At 51.6% G+C, this 26746-nt stretch overlaps 3 protein-coding genes and 1 non-coding gene across 6 annotated transcripts; 3 read left to right on the top strand and 1 right to left on the bottom strand.

Moving 5' to 3' along the window:
• The first annotated feature begins 1902 nt into the window (after positions 1-1902).
• On the top strand, positions 1903-2004 carry LOC121100335. The gene has a single exon (XR_005832085.1). It is a non-coding gene; the product is annotated as a U6 spliceosomal RNA (small nuclear RNA).
• Positions 2005-2803: 799 nt separating this feature from the next.
• Positions 2804-5944, top strand: SDR39U1 (short chain dehydrogenase/reductase family 39U member 1). The gene is given in 7 exon segments (XM_040620796.1): positions 2804-2899; positions 3210-3316; positions 3414-3531; positions 3534-3564; positions 3866-3987; positions 4772-4915; positions 5184-5944. Coding segments are annotated over 7 exon segments (951 nt in total). The 5' UTR covers positions 2804-2883; the 3' UTR covers positions 5597-5944.
• A 951-nt stretch (positions 5945-6895) lies between these two features.
• KHNYN (KH and NYN domain containing) lies at positions 6896-15384 on the bottom strand. Of its 3 annotated transcripts, none has more exons than XM_040620795.1 (8): positions 15236-15384; positions 14389-14609; positions 12438-13552; positions 12182-12312; positions 12000-12096; positions 9068-9175; positions 8764-8865; positions 6896-8220 (listed from the first exon to the last, which is right to left on the bottom strand). In XM_040620795.1, the coding sequence occupies exons 2-8, from the start codon at positions 14587-14589 to the stop codon at positions 7968-7970; spliced, it is 2007 nt and encodes a 668-aa protein (XP_040476729.1). In that variant the 5' UTR covers positions 14590-14609; positions 15236-15384; the 3' UTR covers positions 6896-7967. The 3 variants fall into 3 exon arrangements, 2 of the variants coding, with proteins under 2 accessions (XP_040476729.1, XP_008707032.2); XM_008708810.2 differs by lacking the exon at positions 15236-15384 and adding an exon at positions 14700-15018; XR_005832038.1 differs by lacking the exons at positions 6896-8220; positions 15236-15384 and having other exon boundaries at positions 8995-9175; positions 14389-15018.
• A 1014-nt stretch (positions 15385-16398) lies between these two features.
• On the top strand, positions 16399-17606 carry CBLN3 (cerebellin 3 precursor). The gene is made up of 3 exons (XM_008708808.2): positions 16399-16683; positions 16962-17081; positions 17409-17606. The coding sequence occupies exons 1-3, from the start codon at positions 16399-16401 to the stop codon at positions 17604-17606; spliced, it is 603 nt and encodes a 200-aa protein (XP_008707030.1).
• Positions 17607-26746: the final 9140 nt, after the last annotated feature.

Here is a 26746-nt window from a genome sequence, read left to right as displayed (position 1 = left end):
AAATCTTTTTAGAAAGTAGTATCTTGTCTCTTTCTCATGTTTTTAATGTCTTCTCTTGAAACATTTATACTTAGTAGTTTAATATTCTATATCTCATAATTCTAATATCGGAAATCTTTTTTGGTCTAACTCCACTGTGTGTTGGTTCAGCTGACCCCTCCTCAGAGTGGCTTGTTTCCTTGTGCGTTTTGTTATTTTGGATTGTGTGCTCATGATTGGCAGGATTTTATCAATTGGGATCCTGTGAAATCTAGGGAGGATTTATATCTGCTCCTATCTGGAACGCTTAACTTCAATTCTTGGCTTTGGGCTTCCTAGGCCAAGCAGGTAACAAGTAATTCAAACTCCACATCTGCAGGAGGACCAGACAGATATACAACTTCCCAGGGATGACAAGTTTTTTACAACCAATCCTGGTGGAGAGCCAAGGCTGTACAAACAAGTTTCCTAGTCATATTCTTTGATCCTAAGTGGGCTTTTTTAAATTCACTTTTTCCTTTAGGACATAGCCCACCAAGAGCTTTGTGCAGGGGTCCCAGGCATCATCTGCTGTCACCCAAGCCTCTGGGTTACTGAGACTTACAAACAACCACAAGACAGCCTCACTTCAAAGACATACTTTGGTTTTGGTCTCTGAGGATTTCCTTTATTTTCTAGTTATACAACGCACTTAAACGAAGATGTGTTCAACTTGATCCAGCATATCCAGGAAATCTGCAATGGGAGGTTTTTTTAAGAGAGATATGCCACCGTCGTGCTCTTCCCACAAGTTTTTAAATCATGCGGTTTGTAATGTGTGGAACAGTTTGGAGAAGAGAAACACGCAGAAGCAGGGAGACTACTAGGAGCCTGCTGCAGAAATTCACACAAAAGAGGATAATAACTTCAAGAAGAGTGGTGGTAGCAGAGATAAACAGAAATAGATGGATCTGGGAGATACTTAGTAAGTAAAATCAACAAGGATTCAGACATTCAAAAAGAGATGTCTAGTGGGAAGTTTTAATAGAGGTTAGGTCAGAGGAGAGATTCAAGTTGCATAGGATATTAGCAAGTCTTTGAAAAAGTGGTAACTAAATGTTATCGAAACTCAAAACTTGTCGTTGCACCCGAAGCCAGTGTCTGAGACACCAGTTTTGAAGCAAAGAAAGTTTTATTATCAGAAGAGCAGCCATTCCCAAAGCTGCCTTGTCCTGTTGAGCCTAGGGACAGCTTCCGTATGTTTGTGGAAGGAGGTGAGTATGTGAGAGGAGGGTGAGGTATTTCTTGAAACCCCGAAAGGGGGCAATCTGGAGGTATGCATTTTTCCGGAGAATGAGGGGTCAGTCAGGACCTGGTACATCAGGTACATCAGATAATTTCAAGATGAATGTTACCATCCAGTCCTCATTGGTTTTCTACAGTCAGTGGGTAAACAGGGAGTAAGCGTGGAAAAGGCCAAGTTCATGATTGATAAGAGGTGCTACAACATAATTAAGTAGGGAACAAAACAGATCGTAGACCTAAGTTAATAATGCAACTAACACAACTATAGCTCTGCTTAGGCTTTAAAGCAGACCCAGGAACCAGGTGTCCAGATTCAAATTCACCGACATAGATACTTGGGAGAAGGTGCAGAGGGAAGAAAGGAAGGTCTTAGGACCCAGCTTGGAGACATACCAACATTTTAAGACCTCAGAGGAGGCGGGGGAAGCAACAGAAACTGAAAAAAGACTGGAAAGACCCAAAAGAGAGCTGTGGCTTTCACTGAGGCCATTTCCAAAGGGGGTAAGTGTCCAGCAAGTGTCCAGTGAAACAGAAGTCAAGAAAAATGACTGAAAACTGGGCATTCGCTTTGGTGACACGGGAAATTGGTGATCTTGGCGAGAGAGTCAATGAATGATAAAGGCAAAAGGCAGGAGCGGCGCTCGCTTTGCCCGCACCTATCCTAGAATTGGAACGATCCAGAGATTAGCATGTCCCCTACGCGAGGATGACACGCAAATAAGCAAAGCATTCCATATTAAAAAAAAAAAAAATGGGGCGCCTGGGTGGCTCAGGTGGTTAAGCGTCTTGCTTTGGCTCAGGTCATGATCCCAGGGTCCTGGGATTGAGCCCCGAATCCGGCTCCCTGCTCCCGGGGAGCCTGCTTCTCCCTCTGCCTCTGCTATTCCCCCTGCTTGTGCTCTCTCGCTCTGTCAAATAAATAAATAAAATCTTTAAAAACAAATAACATAAATAAATAAATAAATAAATAAATAAATAAAAGACGGGAGTGAATTAAGGATTAGAAAACGGACACCACTCTTTTGAGAAGTTTGGCTATGCAGGCGAAGACAGAGGGCATTAGCATTCTAAGAAAAGAGCTAGAGATGTGTTATTTTAAGAGGAGGGGAACTTCAGAATGTTCAAAAGAAGACAAGAAGGAATCGGAAGGGGGAGAAGAAAAGATAAAGAGGCAGGGTTGAAAGGAATCCATCGTAGGGGTAGGCGAATTCTCTTGCATTACTACTGATCCACCGGGCTGAATGGACGTCCAGATTTCGGCGGTTTGAGTACCTACAGGCTTTCGGTCAACAGGTTTTGGGGGGTTGCTGTTTTGTTTTGGTTTGTTCCTGCACTAAAACATTCCCTCCTCGGCCTTCGTCCCTTCCTCCCCCGTCCAAGTCCACCGCCCCCCGCCCGTCCCCGCCACTCCTTGGAATGAAATACACGGCCTTCTCCGTGAATTCTTCCGGGTCGCCAGGCAGGGCCACGCCCAGTCTCAATCCTGCGCGGCCGCCCATTGGACCGCGCTTCCCGAAGGACGCATGCGCACAGAGGACGTAGTCGCTTCCAAGATTGGGCACAACAGCACCACCACCCCCTCCACCAAATCTTGCGCAAGCGGGTTAGGTCCTGGTCGCTATGCGGGTGCTCGTGGGTGAGGGAGGGGAGAAAGGGAGAGTCGGGGGCGGGCTTATGGAAAGGTTGAAACAAAACTTGAGAGGTGGGAGGCCGTTTCTGAGGGAGGGCACTGAATCGTGCACAGGTAATCGTGCAGCAGCCTTGGCCTCCTACCCCAGGAAGCCGTATCTCCCCAGTCCCTGTGACCTGTGTCACCTCTGTATCGCGGGGAGGGGGAGAGAAGGAGGGGAGAAGTCTGGAGTCAGATGGGATGGCAGCAGAGGAGGGGGCCACAAGCGGGGACAGACGGCGACCCCGAGAGAATAAATACCTCGTATTTTCTGCAGGTGGTGGGACGGGCTTCATTGGGACAGCCCTAACCCAGCTGCTGAAAGCCAGGGGCCACGAAGTGACGTTGGTCTCCCGAAAGCCGGGGCCCGGTAGGATCACGTGGGTATGTCCATCCTCTGGAAACTGTGGGAGAAGGTCTGGTTTGGCAGCGCAGGGCGAGCCCCCACCCCCACCCGCCAGCACTGTGTTTTCTCTGACAGGATGAACTTGCTACGTCGGGGCTGCCCCGCTGCGATGCTGCTGTCAACCTGGCGGGAGAGAACATCCTCAACCCTCTCCGAAGGTCAGCCACGGCCCTGAAGCTGATATCCTTCAGAGCAGGGGAGGACCGTGTGACCCTGATGAGAACCTGTGAGCTGTGGAGAATGGAGATGTCAGATTGAGAACTAAACTCCAATCCCAAACTATTCATCCCGTCCCACTCCTCCCTGCACGGCCACCTGCGCTTCTGCCCTCTCAGCCATTGACTTATGTCCTCACTTATACCTCAGGATGCCCAAAATATATGCCTTTTCTTTCTCCAGGAGAGATGGACCATTTCTCTAAACCACAATGCAGGGTTTCGCTAGAAAGGGGTCTTAANNNNGGAAAGAGGAAAGGATATGTGCATGTATGTATTTAGTGGCTTATTTCCCTTTTGTCTCTCCTGCAGGTGGAACGAAACCTTCCAAAAAGAGGTTCTCAGCAGCCGCTTGGAGACCACCCAGATACTGGCTAGAGCCATCAACAAGGCCCCACAACCCCCCCAGGCCTGGGTCTTAGTCACTGGTGTAGGTATGTCCCAAATCGCCACCCCTTACATTACCCAGAGGAAGAGAGGTCGCACACAGTGAGAAGGGCCTAGCTCAGGCCCTTCTAGCTCTACATGCCCCAGAGCGCTGGTCTTTTCCAAACACAGGAACTTCCTAGGCCTTCCATTCATGCATATTTCTCCTGACCTTTGTGTACTTTCACTGAGAAATGGGGATCCCTAGAGGAAGAGGGGATAGTGGCACTGTTCCTGATGCCGGGAAAAAGTCCCACCTACTCCCAAGTCCCTTGCATGTCATGGCACTGTTCTTTACAAATAGAATTCCTGATTCTTGTATTTCATCATTGGGACCGGGTCATTGCAAACAACTATAGAGCATATGTCAGCCATTATTCTAAGTGTTTTACATGTATTACTGCATTTAATCTTCACAGAAACCCTAAAGGGTAGGTACTATTATGATTCCCATTTTAAAGATGCCACAGAGAGCTTATATAACTTGCCTGAGGTCACAGGCTTAATATGGCAGAGCTAAGAGTAGATCTCAGACAGCCTGGCCCCCAGATCTTTGCTCTTAACCACTACACTCTAGCAGCCCCTCGGCTTAGCCTTGCAACCAAAGATAAGTTACCCCAGGATGAGAATGGGTCAACCCATGGAGCAGCTCAAAAGGAAAATATCTATGGCTCTGTCTTCCTATGGGAAGATCCTAGGGGCCGAGGAAGGTGAGACCAAGAGGAACATTGGGTGCCAAGGCCCAGGCAGGACCAAGGACACTGGGCCAAACCAGTGCTGTTCTACCGGCAGCTTACTACCAGCCCAGCCTGACTGCGGAGTATGATGAGGACAGCCCGGGAGGGGATTTTGACTTTTTCTCCAACCTGGTAACCAAATGGGAAGCTGCAGCCAGGCTTCCTGGAGAGTCTACACGCCAGGTGGTGGTGCGCTCCGGTGAGAACCAGGGGCCTGGGTATCACACGGGGTTGGAATGTCTTCCATGGGCCAGGGGTGTGGGGGAGTCAGGGGAGCTGAGTGTCCAGAGAGTGAGAGGAGGCTGCCATTTCTGGCCAGCCTGCAAGGGGGTGGGGGACGGGAAGCCCCAGAGAGAGCCACATCCCTCAGCTGCTACAGAGCTAAGTTGGCACAGGGGAGGGGAGAGGGAGGAACAGTGGAACTGCCTGGAGGCTAAGGGCCGTTCTGTCCCACTTGCCTGCTCTAGGGGTTGTGCTGGGCCGTGGGGGCGGTGCCATCAGTCACATGCTGCTGCCCTTCCGCCTGGGCCTGGGGGGCCCCATCGGTCCAGGCCACCAGTTCTTCCCCTGGATTCACATCAGGGACCTGGCAGGAATCCTGACCCATGCCGTTGAAGCAAGCCACGTGCAGGGGGTCCTGAATGGAGTGGCTCCAGCCCCCACCACTACAAATGCTGAGTTTGCCAAGGCCTTCGGCGCCGCCCTGGGCCGCCCAGCCTTCATCCCTCTCCCCAGCATGGTGGTGCAAGCGGTCTTTGGACGAGAGCGTGCCATCATGCTGCTAGAGGGCCAGAAGGTGGTCCCACGGCGGACACTGGCCACAGGCTACCAGTATTCCTTCCCAGAGTTAGGGGCTGCATTGAAGGAAGTCGTAGCCTAAGTGGGGAGGCTCCTGGCAGGGCCTGAGGCCTAGCCCTCTCCAGAGGCTTCCTGGTTAAAGACCGTAAGTAGGTTCAGGTACTCCTCTGAGGCCTGAAACCATCTGGTTCTTAGGGATTCCTCTCCCTGCCCTCCTTCTCATTGTTGTTGCTTCACCTTATTTAACTGAGAGACTGTCCACTGTCTCAAGGTTGCAGTCTCGTCAGGTTGGGTCCTTAACCTCTTCAACTCCTTGTAAAAGGATTTCCAAGTTTGGTTTCCCTACATGTTCCATTACTGTCCCAGGTATCCTATATGTTGTGTAGAATGCTCTACGATTGAGGCAATAAAGATAAATTATTTCACAGGCTTCGGTTTGCCTCTTTGGCCTAGATTCTCCTGGAATTTATGTCCAGATGAGAGAAAAAAATGCCAGATGACTTTTTCCCTACGTGGGGTTTTGAACGTTATAATGGGTGATTATCTCCCTTCTTGGTCCCTTCATTGCCAAGAGCTGGTAACAAATCTGGGGCATGAGGTTCCGATAAAGGTGGAGACGAGAAAATGAGAAAGATGATGATCCATTAACAGTGGATTCTGTGGTCCCCCTGCGTACTTGTCCACACAGTGCCGTTAGGGTGCCATCAGAGCAAGAGACAAGGCCCCAGTCTGCAACAGCCTCCAGTCTGTCACTGAACAGCAGTGAATTAATAAAGCAATCACACGCGGGTCCTAGGTCATCAAGTTGCAGTAGGACAAAGCCAACGTCCCTGTCTGTAAGCTGAGGACTTGCCTCTCATCTCACTGGGGCCACTTGAGGCAACCCGGGTCCTTAGCACGAAAGCGCAGATGATCCCTGGTTATCAGCCACAACTTAACCAGCAGTTCCCCTAGCCCCCAGTTTGGGCCATATTAACCAATGTCCTTTCTTCCCAGAGGGTATGGGCTGTCTTTGAGTCACTGTTGCCCCCTAACTAGCTTCTTTCCAACACACCTGCCCCCAGCTCAGGTCAATAACAGGCTAGTGGTACAAAGCAGCATTAGGGAGGAGGGGTGAAGACACTGGGACCCAGAGACTCCTCCAGCATCATCCAGCTCCCCACACTGGTCACTGGAACAAAGAACTGTGGTGGCAGTACTTAACTCGCCGTGCCACTCGGGGGACATCACAGCCTGAAAAGGACCATGTCCAGGGACTTGCCACAGAGCCCAGACAGCACAGAATCCAGGGGCACCTGCGGTTTTCATTTTCCAGATAACTGGTTCATCTTGATCCAACGTCTAAAAACCCTCCCATCCCCACACACAGACACACAAAGCAGAAGTGGGGCTCACTTTATGCCACGTATGTGTTCTGTAGAGAAAATGCTGGGGTCAGATCACATTAACATTGTCATTGCAGAGCATGGCTTCATCAGTTTGGCGAACACTCAACACTTCAGCAAGTGCGTCTAACCGGGGACTTTCTGACACATTTGTTCATCTGTAAACACTTGAATGCAACAGGAAAGCTGCCGTTTATAGGAACCCTGAGAGTATTCTGGTAATGCAAACAGTCACCCCTAATTGTTTTGTAAATGTGGACTTGGGGGGTTGCCCAAAAGGGACGCAGCCATTATAGGGCATAGGCTACTGAGGATGCAGTGTTAAAATCTGGGGCCTGGGGATCCTCAGCTCTGGCGAAGTGAGGTTTTGGTTAGGCAGCCTGTGCAGCCACAGACAGACACACCTGAGACTTGATGCAAGTACCTTTCCTCTGAGCTTTCCTCTTATGTTCTCATTTCTCTTCCCAGCCGGCATTTTTACCCCTGATTTACAGGCAGAAGTAAAGGCCAAGCAGCTCCATCAAGGTCACAGATATAGCTGAGACCGGAAGCCACATCTCCTTCTGCCTTCTCCACCAGCTCCCTGCTGCCCCACTGTGACCCAGACCCCATGACACTAGCCTCCCCAGGGCCCAGCATTCCCTTCGATGCACCCTGGAGCCCAGCCAGGCCTGGGAAGGAACCTGTCCCTCTGACATCCAGAGCCACAGCCAGGGGGAGGACAGACATCGCTTCCTTGCCACCTGCTCCTGGTTCCCCACCCCCCCAGCCTCCATCCCCAGCCCAGTTTGAAGGAGGAGCCGGCAGTCCCGATCTCCAGGACCTGCTCTTCCCAGCAGGCCCCCACTCCCTACAGAAACCCTGTGCTATGGCAAGGTTGAGAACTTAAGGCTGAGCAGAACCTCTTGAGAGCTATTTAAGGTCCTGACTCAAGATGAGATCAAGTCCCACCAACTCAGAGTGAGTCTAGGTCAGGGTCTTAGCAGCACAAGGACCCTCACAGAAAGAGCTGAGCCGGGCCAGGCTGGAGCTGACGACGTGGCAGCCAGTCAGCCGGGCAGGTGAGGCTCAGAAGTTGAGACTCAGCAGGGCCTCCGAGAGCTGGTTGATGTCCCGGCAGTACGGCTCCCGCTGCAGGATAAAGTCCACCTTGTGGTCCTGGCCCCAGAACACCTCCAGCAGCTGGCGCCGCAGCCGCTCGGTCTCCCGGGTCTTCCGGATGCCACCGATGCCTTTTTCCTCCTCTTCTCTCCCCTGCTGCTGCTGCCCGGGTTCTGTGAAGCCCCTGGAAGGATGCTGAGCCTTAGAAGCCCCCTGTGCCCTGGGAAGAAGCAGAACAAGAAGAGCTGATGACCACCCTGGAGGGAAGCGAGAGCTCAGTGGGCTCCGGGTTAACGGCCCGCCTATTCCTGGCTTGGGAGTGGGGCTGGGGCCACGGCTGAAGACACAGTCCTGAAGTTCCCCAAGCTGACCACGGAGCGGCAGCATCAAGCCTCTTCTGAAGGGGAGAAGAACAGTTCCTTTAGAACCAGGAAGGTGAAGCCTGTCACTATTCCGATCTAGTTCTAGTCTGATACATTGATCGCTTACTAACAGTCCAGAAGAGGGAGTGCGGAATACAACTGGCTGTAAGTAAAAGCAACCATGTTCCAAATGGATTGGGGGAAGCTCCCCGCCCAGCCAGGAGGACCTATGGCAGGATTCCCTGAAAAGCAGTTAAAGGCCAAGCCCGCAGCAACCCGAACCACTACAGAATTAAGCTGGCCCAGATGAGCTCACACTGCCCCCAAGTCTCCAGGTCTACAAGGCCCCTGCAGACAGAAGGCCAGGGCTGGGGGCTGCCTAGGAGAATCTGGGGCATTACCTGACTGGCTTCTTCAAGAACTCATCCAGTGTGGGGCCATTTCGCCCTAACGGGTCATCAGGAACCATGAAGAGGTTTCCCACAAAAGTGAAAGGCAGCAGGCTGGGTGCGGAAAGAGAACACATGGTCACAGAGGGGCCCTGACGAACCTCCCAGACAGCTGAGACCAACAACACCCGAAAACTGGCCACCACCCTTCAAGACCGTATCAAGCCCCTTCCCAGTCTTCACCCGGTGGCAGAGCAGAACTGGTTTAGAGGAAGGTCTGAGCACGCGCCGTGTTCTCAGGGGAGGGGTCCCTCACCGCTCCCTGATGATCGCCATCCACTTCTCAGACTCCTCCGCCAGGTCCCGGAACTGGTCGTTGGACACGATGACCCCATCGGTCTCTTCGGCCAGCTTCACCATGAACCTGTCTCAAAAATCACGGCAGCCGTTCTGGGGGTCTCCAAGGCCCCGACCCCAGGGAGTATTATCGACAACCATGACCCACTTCTGGGGATGGAGACATGGGCCCCCACCTCGCCCTGACCCCACCACCAAGTGACTGACAGATTCAGGTGCCATGGGTTGGAGAGGAAACAAAGATGAATCCAGCGTGGTGTCCCAAGAGCATCCCCTCCACCCGCCACAATCCTCCACCCAACGCTTTGTGCCTCATTAGTGAGAGACAGTGAGATCTGGCTCAAGCTCTGTCTTCTCTCACCCTACCCTGGTGAGTCAGTCCCAAAGCCATCACGTTCTTGCTCTAAAGCCTTCCACTCTGCCCCTTCCTTTCCAGTCCTACCATTACCTTAGTTAGCTATCTGGACACTGCAGCTGAGACACCGCATAGCCTGATAAGGGGGTCCCCTGACCCCAACCATTTACCACCCTCCAGCCTCTCCTGCCTTCCCCTCAACAAATCTCCCCCCTGCTTGCCCTTTATCTACCGAGTAAAGTCCACACGCCCAGGCCTGGCGGCTAAGGCCTTCTAGAACCCAGTTCAAGCCACCCTTACAGCCTTATCTCTCCCGGTATTCCTAATAAACTTTCAACTCTGCCAAAATCAATGATCAGATAACACCCTGTTCTCCAAACATGTCCTGTGCTGTCTGACTGCCACGACATTTCTCAAACTATTCCCTCCATCTGGAGGTGCTTCCCTAACTTCACTGACGAACAGAATCACCAGGGACCTTTTCAAAAAGAGATGCCTGGGCCCCACTTCAGTAATTCCGATTCCATAAGACTGGGACGGGTCTCATGAGGCAGTGGATGGGGGTCTTTTCTAACAGGTTTAGAAGCCAAAAGATGCAGCCCAGCCCAGCCCAGATCAACAACAAAAAAGGCAAATCCCTCCCTTCCCAGAAAACCCTCACCAGAAGGGGGCTCCCTTTCCTCCAAGTTGCCACTGTGTCTGGTTTGGGGTTTGTGTGGACTGAAGTCAATGATCAGGCCTTCCCTAATTCCCAGCATCCCCACCCCCTTCTACAGGCTGTGGGCCTACTGCTAGGTGCTAAGTGGGCAGGCAGGATTTGAAAGACAGTGTGCGTACAGGAGACTAGTGCACAGGATTCAGTGTAACAGATGTCTGGTTCGGAGTTTCTGTCTGGGAGACGAAGGAGAGGACATATGAACGTACGTGGTATCAGAGGATATACAAAGGCATTCGCAGGTTAAGGGTATTTTACTAGCATGTTACTTCATCTGTTGCTCAGCACTCCTCATTCAGCAGGCCTGCACCACGCGCCACTGTGTTACTCACTGTAACCAGACAGAATTCCAGATTCGCACTGGGCTGCCTGCCTAGTGGGACCTACATAACTGTACAGACACGTGCCTTTAAAATTCATTACAACTGACTCGCTCTTCGGTTTCAATTCTGTGTCAATGCTGGTGTGGAAAGTTTCCATATCTTGGATAATCTGTGAAATCTAGACATAAAACAGAAGAGCACTGGGAGAAAGGGAACTGCCTTTTTGTAGAATACCATTTGCTTGTTAGGGAGAAAACATTATGTATTTGAAAAGACAAAATATATAATCACTATAGTCTGGAAACAAGTTTTCTCTTTCAAACTGAAAATCCTAGAGAATAAAGAACTCGTCGTAAAATTTTTTAATTGGTTCACTGGGTTTTTAAATCTGCCCATTTCTGGGGCGCCTGGGTGGCTCAGTTGGTTAAGCGTCTGACTCTTGATTTTAGCTCAGGTCATGATCTCAGGGTCGTGGGATGGAGCCCTGCGTCAGGCTCTGTGCTCAGTGTGGAGTCTTCCTGTTCCCTTCCCTCTACCCCTCCCCTCCACCCCACCCCTCACCTGCTCTCCCTATCTCCAAAATAAATTAATTAAATCTTTAAAATCTGCCCATTTCCCCACTACGTGTGTACCCTGGAGAGATAATGCGCCCTGCATTTTTCATTTAAACATTTTGGCAGCTTTAAGTTCTCAGTTTTCCTCTGCCATATAATAGCCTTGGTCAAGAGAGTGAACCTCTCTTACCCTGTGTCTGTGGTTCTGTTATGACACAGAAGAGACCCACTGCCACACTTGACTGGGTCCATGAACAGGTAAGGAATATCACTGTACGCCTGCGTAGGACCTTGAGTGAGGCAAGCACATCCCTTAGCCCCTTTTGATATTCACAAGGGAGGGTGACTAAATGAAGAGGACCCTAAGACAAAGAGGTGAGCCCACTAAGAGACTGGTCCATGGGCAGAGTCAATGAATAGTACAACGTGGGGCTTAAATTCAGATCTTCTGATTCTAAGTCCAGTGATCTTTCTATTCGAATGTGTTTTGTAGTCTTAGCGCGCGGGGCTTGTGTCTCTTCATCTGACCTGTGATTCTGAACATCTACCCTGGTGCTTCCAGAATGCTGGGGAATTTCTCTACATGTTTGGAAATGTGGGCAGTCAGAAGGTACTTGTCAGTTACTTACGTCACCAGCCTTCCCAGCTTTCCATTAAACTAGTATTTTCTAGAGAGGAAGGCACTACACAAATACAGGGCAGCCTCCAGTTTGAGGAATGAAAAATGAATGAATGGGCAACAACGGTTGTCTACCATCCGTTTTGTCGCGCCTGTAAGGCAGGTGTACTGACCCATTCGTACAGGTCCACGGAGGAATAACCGGCCATGTTCCTGCTACCCGGGCTTAGAGACAGCACAAGGGGTCAGGCGCTTCTGTCTCTCCTTCGGTCCCCCCCGGGTGTTCCTTGAATCTCAAGACTGGGGCCAGGAAGGAGGCAAGTACCTATCATCGTAAGAGGAGATCCTCTTGCCATCCATGACTCGGGAGGGAGTGAGGGAGAGCAGGCTGAGGGAGTAGAGCTTCTGCAGGAAGTGGCCCTCTGGAGAAACACAGGAGCACAACGGGGTTATCCTCAGGCCGAAGAGGGGCCTATCCCAGGTTACAAAAGAGCAGGCCCAACTCACCTCTGACCTTGGCATCCTTACTGAAGCGCCACTGAGGCACAAAGACAGTTATGTCCCGGTGGCCCCGGTCCCAGAAGTACTGCACAGCGATGGCGATGCCCCGGCTGGAGAAGTAGTGTTGGAGACCGTGCCTGCGGTGCGAAGGGGTCAGCGCTCTGGGGCCCCAGAGGAGGGGCCACTCAGCACATGTCCCGAGTCAGTAAAACTGCTCGGATCATCCCCACCCCCAGGATCCTCAGGCCCACTGGGTACTCACACCATGGCCACGTTGCTGCCATCAATGACAATGTGACGGAGGTCTGGCTGGCCAGGCACATTGGCAAGGCACAGGGTGAAAGGGTCCTGCAGGGCCTCCTGGAAACGCTGCGTGCCGGTCACCAAGTTGCCCCCACGCGTGCCTCGTTTCCACGGAGACCCACGACCTCGAGCCACGACCTGCTGCTTGTCTCCCCTGTCTCCTCGGTCTCCACAGTGCCACGGGGGCTCGGGCGCAGGTGGAGGGCTAGGCACCCTTGGAGGTGAGGCTTTTCCATTGTGTAGCCGCTGGAGGAGGGAGGCTCCCCGGGGCTGAGCTGCCCTCTGACAGGGGCCCTGGGCACCAGCAGGCTCACCCTGGACACAGAACGACCTTCCTCTGTCCTGAGGCACCCCCTCCTTGCCCACGGCCTTTCCTGTCAGGGGCCCTACCTGCCCTGCCACTCCCCCTCCTGACTGTGATCTGAAGGCCCCGTCTTTATCCCAGGCCTCTTCCCCACGCAGCTCCTTCCATTCCAAATCCATCTCCCTGGGACCACCCTGCTTCCCTCCCTCCTTCTCCATAACCTGTCTCTCTCCCCTTGACTCTTGCCACCCCGTAGGTCCAGGGTCCAGGGACTCCCCGCCTTCACTCGAGGGAGCTCTGACTCCCTGGTACTGAGCACCCAGTGGGCCTGGGCTCCCCGCGCCGCAGGGAGGGAGTGCCTGGGGCCCCTGCCCCCTGGATGCCTCCTGCACCAGGCTCAACAGTTCCTCCTGGACAGCCAGGGGCAGCTGCAGCAGGGCCTCTCTGTGGGCATCCCCACAGGGCTGCAGCAGGGCAGAGAAGTCTCTCCGCACTCCAGCACACTGAGAGGCTTCAGGGGAGCGCCCCGGCCGGAAGTCCCAGCTCAGCCGCTCCACCAGCTCCTCCACTCTGCTCTGAGCCATGACGAAGGCCTCGGTCAGGCCACTGACCATCAGCGAACCGGGGGGCCCTGGCACGAGGTGGGCTGATGTGCTCCAGACCAGACAATCAAGGAAGAAGCCCTGGGCTCCCAGGAAGATGCAGTGCAGTTTGGGTGGGTAGTGGACTTCATCCCGCAGTTCTGGGCTGCAAAGACCCTTCAGGAACTCCTGGGGGAGGAATGGGCGGGGGGGGGGGGGGGGTGGAGACTGCTAGAATTCTACATGGCCCAGTAGCCTCTTCAAGCCCATTGCAACCCCCGCCCCAAGCTCCAGGATGCCTGGGCAGAGCAATGGAGCCCCACAGGTCCTGACAAACGCGAGGATTAAAAAGGGATCAAGAATCTACCTCTGCCCCTTCTCAGCTGATAGTCTACGGCTAATATTTCCATTTAGAACTTGCCTCTATTTAAGATACTATTATAATTAACTGACTATAATTAACAAGGTTGTCTCTCTAAATATGTATGCGTGTGTATGCGTGTTATATATTTCCATCACAATGACTGTCATTGCGAACTTTCGCTGACCTCATGCTTTATCTCATTCGCAATAAGCCCAATGAGGTGGACACTGCTATTATTCACATTTCATAAATAAGGAAACGGGAGACTCTGTTACAGGGCTGGTAGGTGGTGGAGCTGTACTGGAACCTCTGACCGAAGGAAGCAATGTGGACTGGCTTCCCATCCCCCAGTGAATTCCTTGGTGGGGCCTGCTTGCCCAACTGGATTATCTCCAGTCTCCCCCAACAGCACAACTGATTTGAACACGATCAATCACCTCTCTCTAAGTCTTGGCAGAACCTGGCTCCTCACGGCTGAAATGAAACCAAAATTCCAAAGAAAGGCAGATTTGCAAAGTCCCTCAAAGTTCAGGGCCACTGAGGTTGCCAGTAAGACAACCAAGGAGTGACTGGAGATCCTCCCCAGCAGCCCCTCCTCTCCTCTGCCTCCGCGTAGGGGAGGGAGTCATCGTTCCCTGAAGGGTCAGAGAGGGGTGTTCACCTTCGCTCTGCTGGCGTTCTCCTTGGGGCCCTCCAGCTGCAGCCAGATGTGAGGGTTCTCAGGACAGTCCTTCGGGAGGACACTCATCCCCACGCTGAAGATGCGCTCCACGTAGGGTTGCTGCTCCCGCACCTTGTCCTCAGCCTCGGCAGACACGGCAAAGCGGTCAGGGGACGGGGAGCCGGCCCCCCAGGTAGGCATGGCTGCTTGGCTACCCAGCCCTGGAAGGAGGGAAGGCAGCTCAGAGCCTCCTCGTCCCCTCAACCCAAATGTTGGTCTCCCAGCCTACACCAGCTATCAACAGGTCGCACCTAGTTAGCGATCTAGTAAACACCCTGGGTCCATCTAGGAAGGGAAGGTCAGATTATCCGGAACCGGGTCTTCTCTCCGAGTGGAAGTCATGGGCAAACAAGGCTGCCTATTGGGGATGGGCATCTGGCCTTTGGAAAAGGCTGACCACAGCCCTAAGCAGGAAGAGTGGGGGGCTCCAGCTCTGTCTGGAGACCAGAAGTGGACAGATGACGAAACAGTCTCTCTCCTCAGGGTCTCTGCAGTCTCCGGGTCCAAAGCGGCCTCTTAAAGACGAATCCTCACCGGGGCTTGAACTGGGATGTCCTCTGAAGTCCCCAATCTGCCATGTCCAAGGTTCTAGCCCCTCCCACCCACCCCCCTCCCTCCGAGGTCCGCCGCTCCTCTCCGTGGCGCTACGGCCCCACCCGGGGCCCAGGGGCCAGGCCGGGTACCGCCCACAGCCGCCGCCCCCGGCCGCCCCTCCCCCCGGCCGCGCTCCGCACTGGGGCCTCCGGCTCGGCTCCCGCGGCCCGGGCGCGGGGGAGAGCGCGCCTACCCGCCTCGGCCGCCCGCTCCGGCCTCAGTCCCGCCGGCGCCTCTCGGTGCCTGCTGGCCCCAGCTTCGCCCGCGCCCCAGGCCCGGTGGAGAAGGGCGGGGGACGGGGGGGTCCGAATCTGGGCGGGCCTTCCCGAAGTCCTCACCCAACTGGGACCTGTCTTCTCCACATCTCGAACAGTTTTTTGAGTCACTTCCTGGCCCGGGGTGGAGTCAGCCAGACCCCACCCCGCGCTGGGCCGGCTCCGGGCCCTAGCGCGCGCCTGCCACCGGGCTCCTCCCCGGTCCGCCCCCGGCCCGCCCCCGGCCCCGCCTCCCAGGCCCGCCCACTCGCCCGCAGCTCCCTCCGGCTCCGCGTCCAAGCCTGCCTGATGGGTTTGTCTGTCCCCGTACGTCTGAGCTCTCGCTCGTCTGAGCAGCTGTGTCTGGGGAGAGAAGAGTTGAGAGCTGGAGGTGAAGAGGGCCTTAAAGGAACTAATCCATTACCTTCGGATGAAGATATGGAAGACCAAGGAGAGAAAGAGACTGGCCCAGGGTCACAAGATACTGACACCGTTGGCCCAAGCACTTTGCACCAAAACGATTGTAGGGAAAAGACAAGGGCTCCCGCCTTCTTCCAACAGCGGAAAAGGGCCACTGAGTGGGCTGTTGACTAGCGAGGGATTTTGAAGAGGGGAGAAACAAGGAGAAGGAAGGGGCTGTAGGGCTGTCTTGCACACACATGCGCTCACACGCACACACATAAAGGCACTCACACGTTCTCACAGGCACGTGTACACGCTTACGAATACACCAAGTTGTCTGTCATCCCAGATGCAGCCTTCAGTGCTCTCCAGAGGGGCTGCCCTGGGTTCTGGCTGTAGCCCTCCTGTCTGGCTGCTTCATCCCCCCCTCTCCCTCCTTGAGCCCAACTGCTGCTGTCACTTCATGCCCTGCCAAGGAGGAGGGAACTGCAGTGACAGCGGGAGAGAGAGGCAGGACAGAGTCGTGGGACACAGAGAGGTATGGAGAGAGAGATGCTGAGACCAGGGAACAGTGAGACCCAGAGAGGGGGCTGAGGAACAGGGTGAGAGGTAGTGAGAGTCCGTGAGAAGAGCCAACAGAAAGGAACAGTGAGAGGAGATAGAAGACAGGAGGACTTGCAGGTCACAGAGCCACTCAGCCATGCTGGGAGCCAAGCGACACTGGCCCAGCCCCAAGCTGCCCTTGGCCCTGATGCTTCTAGCCCTAGGGTGTGGGTGGGCCCAAGAGGGGGCAGAGCCTGTCCTCCTGGAGGGTGAGTGCCTGGTGGTCTGTGAACCTGGGCGAGCTGCTGCAGGGGGGCCTGGGGGAGCAGCCCTGGGAGAGGCCCCCCCCGGAAGAGTGGCATTTGCCGCAGTCCGAAGCCACCACCATGAGCCAGCAGGAGAGATCAGCAATGGCACCAGTGGGGCCATCTACTTCGACCAGGTAACCCCCTACCCTTGTACGGACCACCTGTAAGGACCTGGAACCAACTGCCCTTAAGGAGAAGCCTCCCACTGTGACCAGGTGCTCCTCAGCCCAACTGCCCATCTCCCTTCCCTACACTCCTACCCACATCCCTCCATGCCCTTTCTCACCATTTCTTTTGAATCCGTGCCTTTCTCCTGTTCTTGTCTACTTGCCACCCCTTCTTTTCCTTACTCCTGCCCCCCCCCAACCCAGTAGCTTCCTGAGCCCTACTCAGCAGAGTCTGCTTCCCACAGGTCCTGGTAAATGAGGGTGGTGGCTTTGACCGGGCCTCAGGCTCCTTCGTGGCCCCTGTCCGAGGTGTCTATAGCTTCCGGTTCCATGTGGTGAAGGTGTACAACCGCCAAACTGTCCAGGTGACCTGTGTGCTGGGGCCCTGTCCTGGCTCAGGAGGGGGGGGGGATAAGTGGAATTCAGCTGTGACTCCTAGGTAGACCCTCCACTGACCGTGGGGGAGGGGGTGCTGGCAGGAGCAAGGGAGGAAAGGACCAGCCTAGCAGAGACGGTGGAGGAGGTAGAGGCCAACACTGGCCACCTTTCAGCCCTCCTATGAGAGTGCACTGAGCCCCAAGTTCCCAGGATTACACAGTCCCTTGAGGCCTGGAGAAAAGAAGAAGCCCTCAGGAAAGTGGGGGTCTTGGACAAGGGCTGGGGAGAAGTGCTAACTGGGCTTACTTCCCCAGGTGAGCCTGATGCTGAACACATGGCCTGTCATCTCAGCCTTTGCCAACGACCCTGATGTGACTCGAGAGGCAGCCACCAGCTCTGTGTTACTGCCCCTGGACCCTGGGGACCGGGTGTCCCTGCGCCTCCGTCGGGGGAACCTATTGGGTGGCTGGAAATATTCAAGCTTCTCTGGCTTCCTCATTTTCCCACTTTAAACGCTCAAGCCTTTCAAGGACCGGAATCTAACCCCTGACTTCTGACCTCTGCCTTCTGCCCTCTCCTGCCCCAGAAACGGCACCTTTGGGGTAGGAGAGAGGCTCCCTCTGGCTGCCTGTATTCTCCCTTCTTGCATGGGACCCTGTGCCTAACACCCAAGGCGAAGAGTGAAGAGTAGAGCTGTGGTGTCTGGGGACCTGGCCCCTCTTATGTCCCCTCCCACCCCCAGCCTCCCACCGCATCTCCTTGTGCCTGCAGGGTTTGGCAGGTAGGGAGTCCTGTGCTACTTTGCAGACTCTGCTCTTCCTGTTCCTCCACCCCCAGCTCTCCACTCAGTGCTATTTGGGGACAGGTGGCACAGGTGAGCCTGACAGGCCCCCACTGGGGCCCAGATGGACCAGCCTCAGTGTACCCTGCGGGCTCCTTCCTATGAGGTGTGCCAGCATCACGGATCTTGGCCAGCACAACCAGAAGCCGAGCCAGCGCTGCGTGGGCTAGGACAGGAGGCTTAGGCACCAGCAAAAGTGTGAGGAAGATCACAGAGCGGCCCAGAGCCTGTGGCTGGTGGGGCAGGAAGGGCATGTGGCCAGCCTGAACATGGTAACAGGTTTCATTTACGTGGAGGCAGCCAGCAGGCTGTGAACCTGGGTATCCATCTGTGCTAGGTCCCAGATGGACTCTGGCCCTCCCCCCCATCCAAGACATAGGGTGTGTGTGCTCATTCTAGCCAAGAGCGGGTGCACTGAGCTTCCTTAGACAGCTGGAGGTAGGGGTGGAAAGTCACACGTGAGCAAGTGTAGATCTCCAGGCATGGAATGTGTCACTGACAACGCCACCTCCTAGAACTGCTCCACCTTTGTGATCTGAACTTCGTCCCCTCCACACTCTGACCGTCACCTCCCAGCTCTCTCGGCTACCTTCACGGTACCTGTTCCAGACGGTCCCTCAGCCTCTCTTCTTTCTCCTGATTTGTGCTGTCTTGTCCTCCTTTCTTAAACTTCCTGTTATCTTGGATGCTATGATTCATCCCTTCAACCACTCCCCTGCCGGTATTATAAAATCTCTCTGTCTTACCGCGCTGTCCCATTCTCCCAGCACGGACGAACCTATCAGTAAAGCAGCTGGAGAGTGATGGTCAGTGGGAAACTGCTGGATCACTGAAGAGACAAGATGCCATTACAATTTGGGTCAGGGGTTACAGGATACAAGCAGGTATGTTGTTGAGAAGAGAAATGTAAGATTGTATATTCGAGTCAAATAAAAAAGGAAATTAGTAATGCTTGAATTAAATAGGAAATACCAATGTGAATTTGTGGTTTTCAAAAGAAATAACTTTTTCAAATGTTGTCACCAAAGTAGCCTAGAAACAACATCAGGAAAAATGTGATATGCATTCTTAGCACCTGGATCGTTGCCTCAAATATTATTCATCTTTAAAATAACTCCCAGGGGAGGGGCACCTGGGTGACTCAGCCAGTTAAGCAGCTGCCTCTGGCTCAGGTCATGATCCCGGGGTCCAGAGATGGAGCCCCACCTTGGGCTCCCTTCTCAGGGGAGAGTCGGCTTCTCCCTCTGCCCCTCCACCCACTTGTGCTCTCTCTCTCTCTCTCTCACTCAAATTAATAAATAAAATCTTTAAAAATAAATTAATTAATTAAATTAATTTAATTAAATTAAATAACTCAGGGGACAGGGCGCCTGGCTGGCTCAGTCAGTGGAACACGTGACCCTTGATCTCAGGGTTGTACGTTCAAGCCCCATGTTGGGTGTAGAGATTACTTAAAAATAAAAATCTTAGGGGCGCTTGAGTGGCTTAGTCATTGCGCGTCTGTCTTCGGCTCAGGGCGTGATCCCGGAGTCCTGGGATCGAGCCCCACATTGGGCTCCTCCGCTGGGAGCCTGCTTCTTCCTCTCCCACCTCCCTTGCCTGTGTTCCCTCTCTCGCTGGCTGTCTCTCTGTCACATAAATAAATAAAATCTTTAAAAATAAATAATAAAAAAAAATAAAAATCTTAAATAAATAAATAAATAAATAAATAAATAAATAGTCAGTGTTCCTTGGAGAATAAATAGCTCCACGTCTTAAATGACTCTAGTCCTGGGACATGTGGTTAATGACAAAAAGCAAGGACACTTTTTAAACTGTATAAGGTAGAGCTGAAAAGGCAAAGGAGTCCATCTTAAAATGCTCCCACCTGACATGCTGTGGCAATTTGATCATCAAAAGGAAAATAATAGGGGCACCTGGGTGGCTCAGTCAATTAAGCGCCTGCCTTCGGCTCAGGTCGTGATCTTGGGGTTCTGGGATCAGGTTCCCCACTCGGTGGGGAGTCTGCTTCTCCCTCTTCCTGTCCCTCTGCCCCTAGCCCCACTCTTGCTCTCTTTCTCAAATAAATAAATAAAATATTTTTTAAAAATATTTTTTTTAATTTTTAAAAAAAGGAAGATAATATAATTAATTGGAACAAGGCGAGTTTTGAAAATCCATGACTCTATAGCGGATTCAAAAAGGAAAAAGTCACTATAAAACGTGCAAAAAGATAGTTAATATACCAAGTGGAGAAGAACAAATATAATGGTATATTTTTAGTTAATGCTGATAAGTAGAAGAGTATAAACATAGTAGGCATTTTATCTCTTCATAAGGTACACTCATTCTCTTTATCTGTGTAAGTAAGGAGGGGTGGACACCTAGAACTGTGAGTAGTTCCACAGAAAGTTGGAACTGTGTCAAGAATGAAGAAGAATTGGCACCATCTGGTCATATATTACCCCTAGGAAGAAAAGGAGTCCAACAGTGTTTTGCAAGATGATGAATTAGTCAGACGTCCAAAAGATAACTGCTCCCAACTCAAACTTGATCCTTCATCTCTGGGGAAAGGGAGCCTCTATATTACGATACTAATTACAATGAGATTGCAGTAACAGTAAACCCAAAATAATAATGGCTTAGCCAAGGAGTATTATTTCTGTCTCACATAGAAGAATTCATGCATAGAGTCTAGGGCCGGACTGCAGTTTTATGATGATCACAGCTCAGTTTCCCTTCTTGCCATTCTACCGTCTTTAGCACGCCATCTCATGGCCCAAGATGGCTCCTTGCACTCCAGCCATTACATCAGCCTTACAGCCCCCCAAGAAGGAAGAAGGAAGAAAGGGCACACCACTTTCCTTTATAGGAGCCTTCTGAACGGTGCATCCCACATTGTGGTTGAATCTCATTGGCTAGAATTGACTCACACCTGGCCACCCCAGGCCAGGGACAGAGGCTAGGAAGTAGAGTCTTTATTCCAGGCAGCTATGCTCAGCTAAATAAATGTCAGAAGTTTTATACCGAGGAAGAGGAGGAAACTGCATATCGGGGGAAAACAACTAGATGTTTTTGAAAGTGCAAATGGGCTACATAAATTTGTAAATGATGACAATGAAATTGTTGTATTGGTTTTCCACTGCTGTGCAACGAGTGACCACACATTTAGCAGCTCAACGTAACACCTACCCATTATCTCACCGTTTTCTGTAGGTCAGAAGTCCAGCAGAGCATGACTGGACTCTCTACTTGGGGTTTCATAAGGTCGAAAACAAGGGCTGCCTTCCTTGTTGAAGGGGAAGAATCCACTTTCAAGCTCATTCAGAGTTCAGGTTCTTACAGCTATAGCACTGAGGTCCACCATCTTTGAGCCAACAATGTTGGGCCAAGTCCTTCATACACTTTGAATCTCCCTGACCCATCCATGTCTCTGACTTCGGTGGAGAAAGTTCTCTGATTTTAAGTGATCATGTGATTAGATTGGGCCCACCCAGATAATCCGGGATAATCTCCCTATTTGAACCCTAATTACATATGAAAATGTCCACTTCACCATGAAACATAATCAAGTTTCCAGGAATCAGGGCATGGACATTTTTGGAACATCTGCATGGAACATTGACCTTCTTGGAATATCCTTGTCATTAAACTTAAAGATGGCATTATCTAAAGGAAAGGCACCCAGCTACAACACACTTATCATGTGAAAAAAATGTGAGCTTGAAGAATTCCCACACTATTCAAGGTAAACACTCGCTCCAATTTTAATCATTTTAGAAGGGGATCCAGTTCCCAGGTCCCCACCAAGAATTCATGGATTAGTAATACAAAACTTCATCTGCACTGAGATAAGTTTCTTTTCTTGGATATCTAAACTGAGATAGTATCCATCTCTTGGGTCTCCAAACCCATTTTCATAATAACTGTAAGTGTAGGTATAATAAATGTCATGGTCCTTGTAGGATGTGTGCTTTACCAAAATCATGCTTTTCGAGCAGTTAATACATTATACTGGTGATCCTATCGAAATATGTACGAGGATTTACGTTTACAATCAATGTTTAAATCATTGTATTTGTAAAACACGTAGATTTGGATTATTGGGTGTATAAATCATTTAGACAATTTTGCTTAAGTAGGTTTACGAGGTAAATAGATCAAATAACAAATGGCAGTTAGTATTCCTCTCCAGGTACAAAAATCTCCCCGGACTTTAAGGATCCTAAGCATAGAAGCCAGCTGTCCCACCTCCCTATGCCACATCCTGGCAGCTGACTGTGGCAGAGAAAGTCCCACCACTGAAAGATGCACTCTAGGTCTAAACTCATGGTGTCCAGCCACCCCTGTCCTCAAGCCTCCAGGCAAGTCTTCTGTGGTTTCCTCTGCCAGGTGTTCTCCTCATCCCCCCCAGCATCCAGCTGAAGCGAAACCTGTCACACCACCAGCTCCGCCCCTCTTGTTAGCAGGAGACAGCCTCCTTCATTGAAGAAGCAGAAACACCAGGCGGGAACCCTTCTCACCACCAACCACATCTAGAAACTCACCGTTCTCATCTCTCCTTCCTCCTATCTGGCTCAGTAGAAGATGGGTCCCTCTTCTTGTCAGAGCAGCCATCTCCATCCACCAGTCACGGAGCTCACTTCCTCCAGACATCCCCTTTTCTTTTCCTCGCTTCTCTCTTGCAGGTGCAACTTCTCCCTCTCTACTCTGTCCCTTCAGCAGTTAACTAGACCCAAGTATCTTAAATCTGAAAGAGAAAAAGACAGGAATGGAAATAGCTGTAGGTCTCGAGTTGTCCTCGGCTTTATAGGCCCCCAAGGCTAGCTGGCATCATCTCTCCTCCTCTTTAGAGTCAAATATTTATGTCCACCAGTTTCTCACCTCTTAAGTCAGCTGTGGCCTCCACTGCTCCACCTAAACCGCTCTCAGTTGGTCACTTGCAACTTCCGTGTCACTAAAGTCAATGGACACTTCCTGGTCCTTCTGTTTTTCAGGCTCTCCCTAACATTTGAGCCTGTTGGCCACACCTCCTACTAGATAGAACTCTCTGCGTCAGTTTCCCTGAATATACGCCTTCTGGGCTTGCCCTGACCAGGCTCCAGTTTCTTTTTCGGGCTCCTCTACCTCTGCCCATGGCTTGAAGGTTGGTTTTCCTCAAGGTTCTGCCCTAGGAGTCCTTCTGTCCTGACACACCCTGAAAAGCTTGAATTCCCATCCGTGTGCTGACAGCTTCCACACTGGTTTTCTCTATCCCTGATCTCCTCCTACATCTCAGACTCATACATTGGACATCCCACCTTAAAGTCAACCTCCTAAAATGATAGTCTTTCCTGCCTAGATCTGTTCTCTGTGTCTGTTCTTTGTAAATGGAGCCTCCATGTTGCCCTAACCCAGCACTAGCCATTGTCCTCGGTTCTCCCCTCCCCCTTACTCCCCATAGCCAATCACTTACACTCATGAGTTCCATTCATTGTTTCCACCCACCCGGGCTCAAAAGACCAATCTCTCAGATGGAGTTTCCCAAAACCTTTCTTTTTTCTCTCTCTTTCTTTCTTTCTTCTTTCTTTCTTCCTTCCTTCCTTTCTTTCTTTCTTTCTTTCTTTCTTTCTTTCTTTCTTTCTTTCTTTCTTTTTAGGTGAGGGAGGGGCAGAGGGAGAGAGAAAATGTTAAGCAGACTCTACACCCAGAGTGGAGCCCAGTGTGGGGCTCAATCCCACAACCCGGAGATCATAACCTGAGCTGAAATAAAGAGTGGGATGCTTAACCGACTGTGCCACCCAGGTGCCCCTAGTTCCCCAAAAGCTGTCTAACTGATCCCTTGGCCTCCAGTTGTGCCTCCCTCTGCCCGTTCTCCACACTGGGGCTGCCATAATGATCTTCGTAAATGAACTTCACTGCCTAAAGCCCTTTAGGGGATGGGGCCGAGTCTCAGAATGAGACATTTCTTTGTGTGGTGTCTGAGATCCTTGGCAGTCCAGCCGCTGGAAACCTCCTGCTTCACTGTCACCGTCTGCAAGAATGTGGAGGCTTACGCAGTCGCCCCAGGTACTAGCTGAGCGAAAGCGGCACTGTCCTCTGTTGGGGGACCTGGAGCTGGTGTATTAAATTAAAAATACGCAGCTTAAGACCCGCTGAGTGAGGAGGCCCAAGCCACCCACACGGACGTCGAAGGCAGGTCACTCCTTCCCTGTCTGAGCTCTCACCACAGGGGACTGAAAACCCCTGGGCCATTTTCACGGAAGGTGCAGTTTCAGTACACGCACACGAAGGAAAGACACAAGATTTATTACTTGCAAATCCCAGAATTGGGGGTGGGGGTACACGCAATGAACCAAGGGAAGGGCAGCTGTCTGTCCTTGGTCACGAATGAGCGAGCAGAAGGTAGAGAGCAGGGTGACAAGCACCTATGATTCATAAGGTGGTTGGCCCAGAGGTCACTATAATGTCTGTGGGCTCAGCTCTAAGTGATTTTTTTTTTTAATGATTTTTTACTATATTATGTTAGTCACCATACAGTACATCCCCGGTTTCCGATGTAAGGCTCGATGATTCATTAGTTGCGTATAACACCCAGTGCACCATGCAATACGTGCCCTCCTTACTACCCATCACCAGTCTATCCCATTCCCCCACCCCCCTCCCCTCTGAAGCCCTCAGTTTGTTTCTCATAGTCCATAGTCTCTCATGCTTCATTCCCTCTTCTGATTACCCCCCCTTTCTTTATCCCTTTCTTCCCCTACTGATCTTCCTAGTTCTTATGTTCCATAGATGAGAGAAATCATATGATAGTTGTCTTTCTCTGCCTGACTTATTTCACTTAGCATCATCTCCTCCAGTGCCGTCCATGTTGCAGCAAATGTTGAGAACTCGTTCTTTCTGATAGCTGAGTAATATTCCATTGTATATATGGACCTAAGTGATTATTTTAAAAGGTGCTCCTAGGAAAAGCCAAGAGAGAACCTGGGGCGGGGTGGGGGCAGGGGGAGTGTGGCAACCTAAGCTCTGACCCCTGAAAATGTCCCAGCCTCTGGGCATGGGCAGGGTTACCGTACTGTGAAATGGCCAAGCAGCAATTCAAAATCACTGTTTTCTCAGCACACCTCAGAGAAAGAAGGCATGGCTTTCAAGTCAAAATTGATCAGGGCCAAGAGAATCGTTCTTGGGCCTACCCGAGGTATATCGGGACCGGTTTTCGTTTGTGAAGCATCTTAATCTGGGCTAACCCGAAATGGAGAAATCTGAACTGACACTGTGTAACACGTTAGTGAAAGACAGAGAGGCCCCAGACTGAAGGCAGGTAGCAGGGAGCAACCCGAGCCACCAAGTGACCATGCTCGCGTGAGAAGCAGTGAGAAGTGAGCCTCTCGCTTAGCCTTCCGTGACTTCACCTCTCTGTCCTCTATACGATGGAAAAAATCATTGGATCTGCTCCACAGGGCTGGAAAACCCTTAGAGCCGTGCCTGGCACAAAGCAAGTCCTCAATATACGGAAGTTACTGTTACCGTTTAGATTAGTAAACAAATTTAAACCGCTGCGTGTCTCAAGGATTCTTGGGCAATCTTTAAAAAGCAGGTAGGATTTTTGTTTTGTTTTATAGTGGCCATTTACCTGTTACAAAGCTCCTTTCATTCAGATGTGTTCACTTTTACCCTGCACACAAGGGCTTAGTCAATGGTTGCTCAGAAAACGTGGTACAGCAAAGCTTAGGGGTCCTTATCTCACCAGCTAGTTTATGTTAAGTTTTAACATGGGAACGAGATACAGTGTGGAACGTTACGTCGTGGGACTATCTGCATCCTGGGCTGTTCTGTAACTTCTCTGCAGAGACGTGGGAAGCCCGCCTGCCAGTGCCCCATATAAGAAGGGAAAATCGTGATGGGTATAAATGAGGGGAGCGGTGACTGGTGGTCTACCGTGCCCATGATGCTTAGCTGTAGACAAACGGTTTTTATTCACTCCCCCAAAGACAGGAGGGATCTCAAATCCTGCTCAGACCTTGAAGTTGTTCAACAGTGAAGAAGAAAAATCTCACTATCAGAGGGCTCAGAAGCCAATGTGGATAAAATCCGATTCTCGCTTCAAGTCATCCTGAGTAGCAAACAGATTTTGCTGAACCACCTTGCTGATCAGCCTTCCACTTAGGGGTTCCGTGCCGCTCACTGGCTGACCTGTACTACAGGCATGTGCGTTGCTCTTGGTGAAGGGGTCAGGGAAGACCAGGACCTCTCTGAAAGGCCTGTGAGCTGAGATCCCAGGTGCCTGAGCCACAGGGCGCCTTCTCTGCCACGCTCTCTTACCGCCCTGCACCAGATTTGCTTGTTGAATCATCTTGAGTCATCTCCCTCACCTGAGTGCGGATACCAAAGGGGCAGAGACCATATCACTCAGGTTACCTGCTAGCCACCCCACACCTAGGCAGGGCCTGGCACGTAGTGGTACTCCATAATTAATGAATGACAGAGTATATACGAACTGGGGAGTTCTCAGGAAGGACATTTCGTTCCTACCACCCCATACGCCTGCCAGTGCTGAACAGAAGCTTGGGCAGGTGAGGGGCACCTGGGTGGCACAGTCAGCTAAGTGTCTGATTCTTGCTCTTGGTTCACGTCTTGATCTCTGGGATGGAGCTCTAGCAACAGGCTCCAAACTCAGCATGGAGTCTGCTTGAGGTTCTCTTCTCCTTCTGTTTCTCCCCCCACCCCACGCTCTCTGTCTCTGTCTCTGTCTCTCTAAAAATAAATAAATAAAATCTTTAAAAAAAAAAGTTTGGTCAGGTGAAAAAGGCAACAAGAAGCAGAGGCCCAACTTTGGGAAGCTTGGCTACCATG

The sequence above is a fragment of the Ursus maritimus genome, unplaced genomic scaffold, assembly GCF_017311325.1.
Source record: "Ursus maritimus isolate PB19 unplaced genomic scaffold, ASM1731132v1 scaffold_36, whole genome shotgun sequence".
Taxonomy (NCBI): Eukaryota; Metazoa; Chordata; class Mammalia; order Carnivora; family Ursidae; genus Ursus; species Ursus maritimus.
Note: the sequence above shows the minus strand (reverse complement) of the source record. Positions and strands in the feature narration are given on the sequence as shown.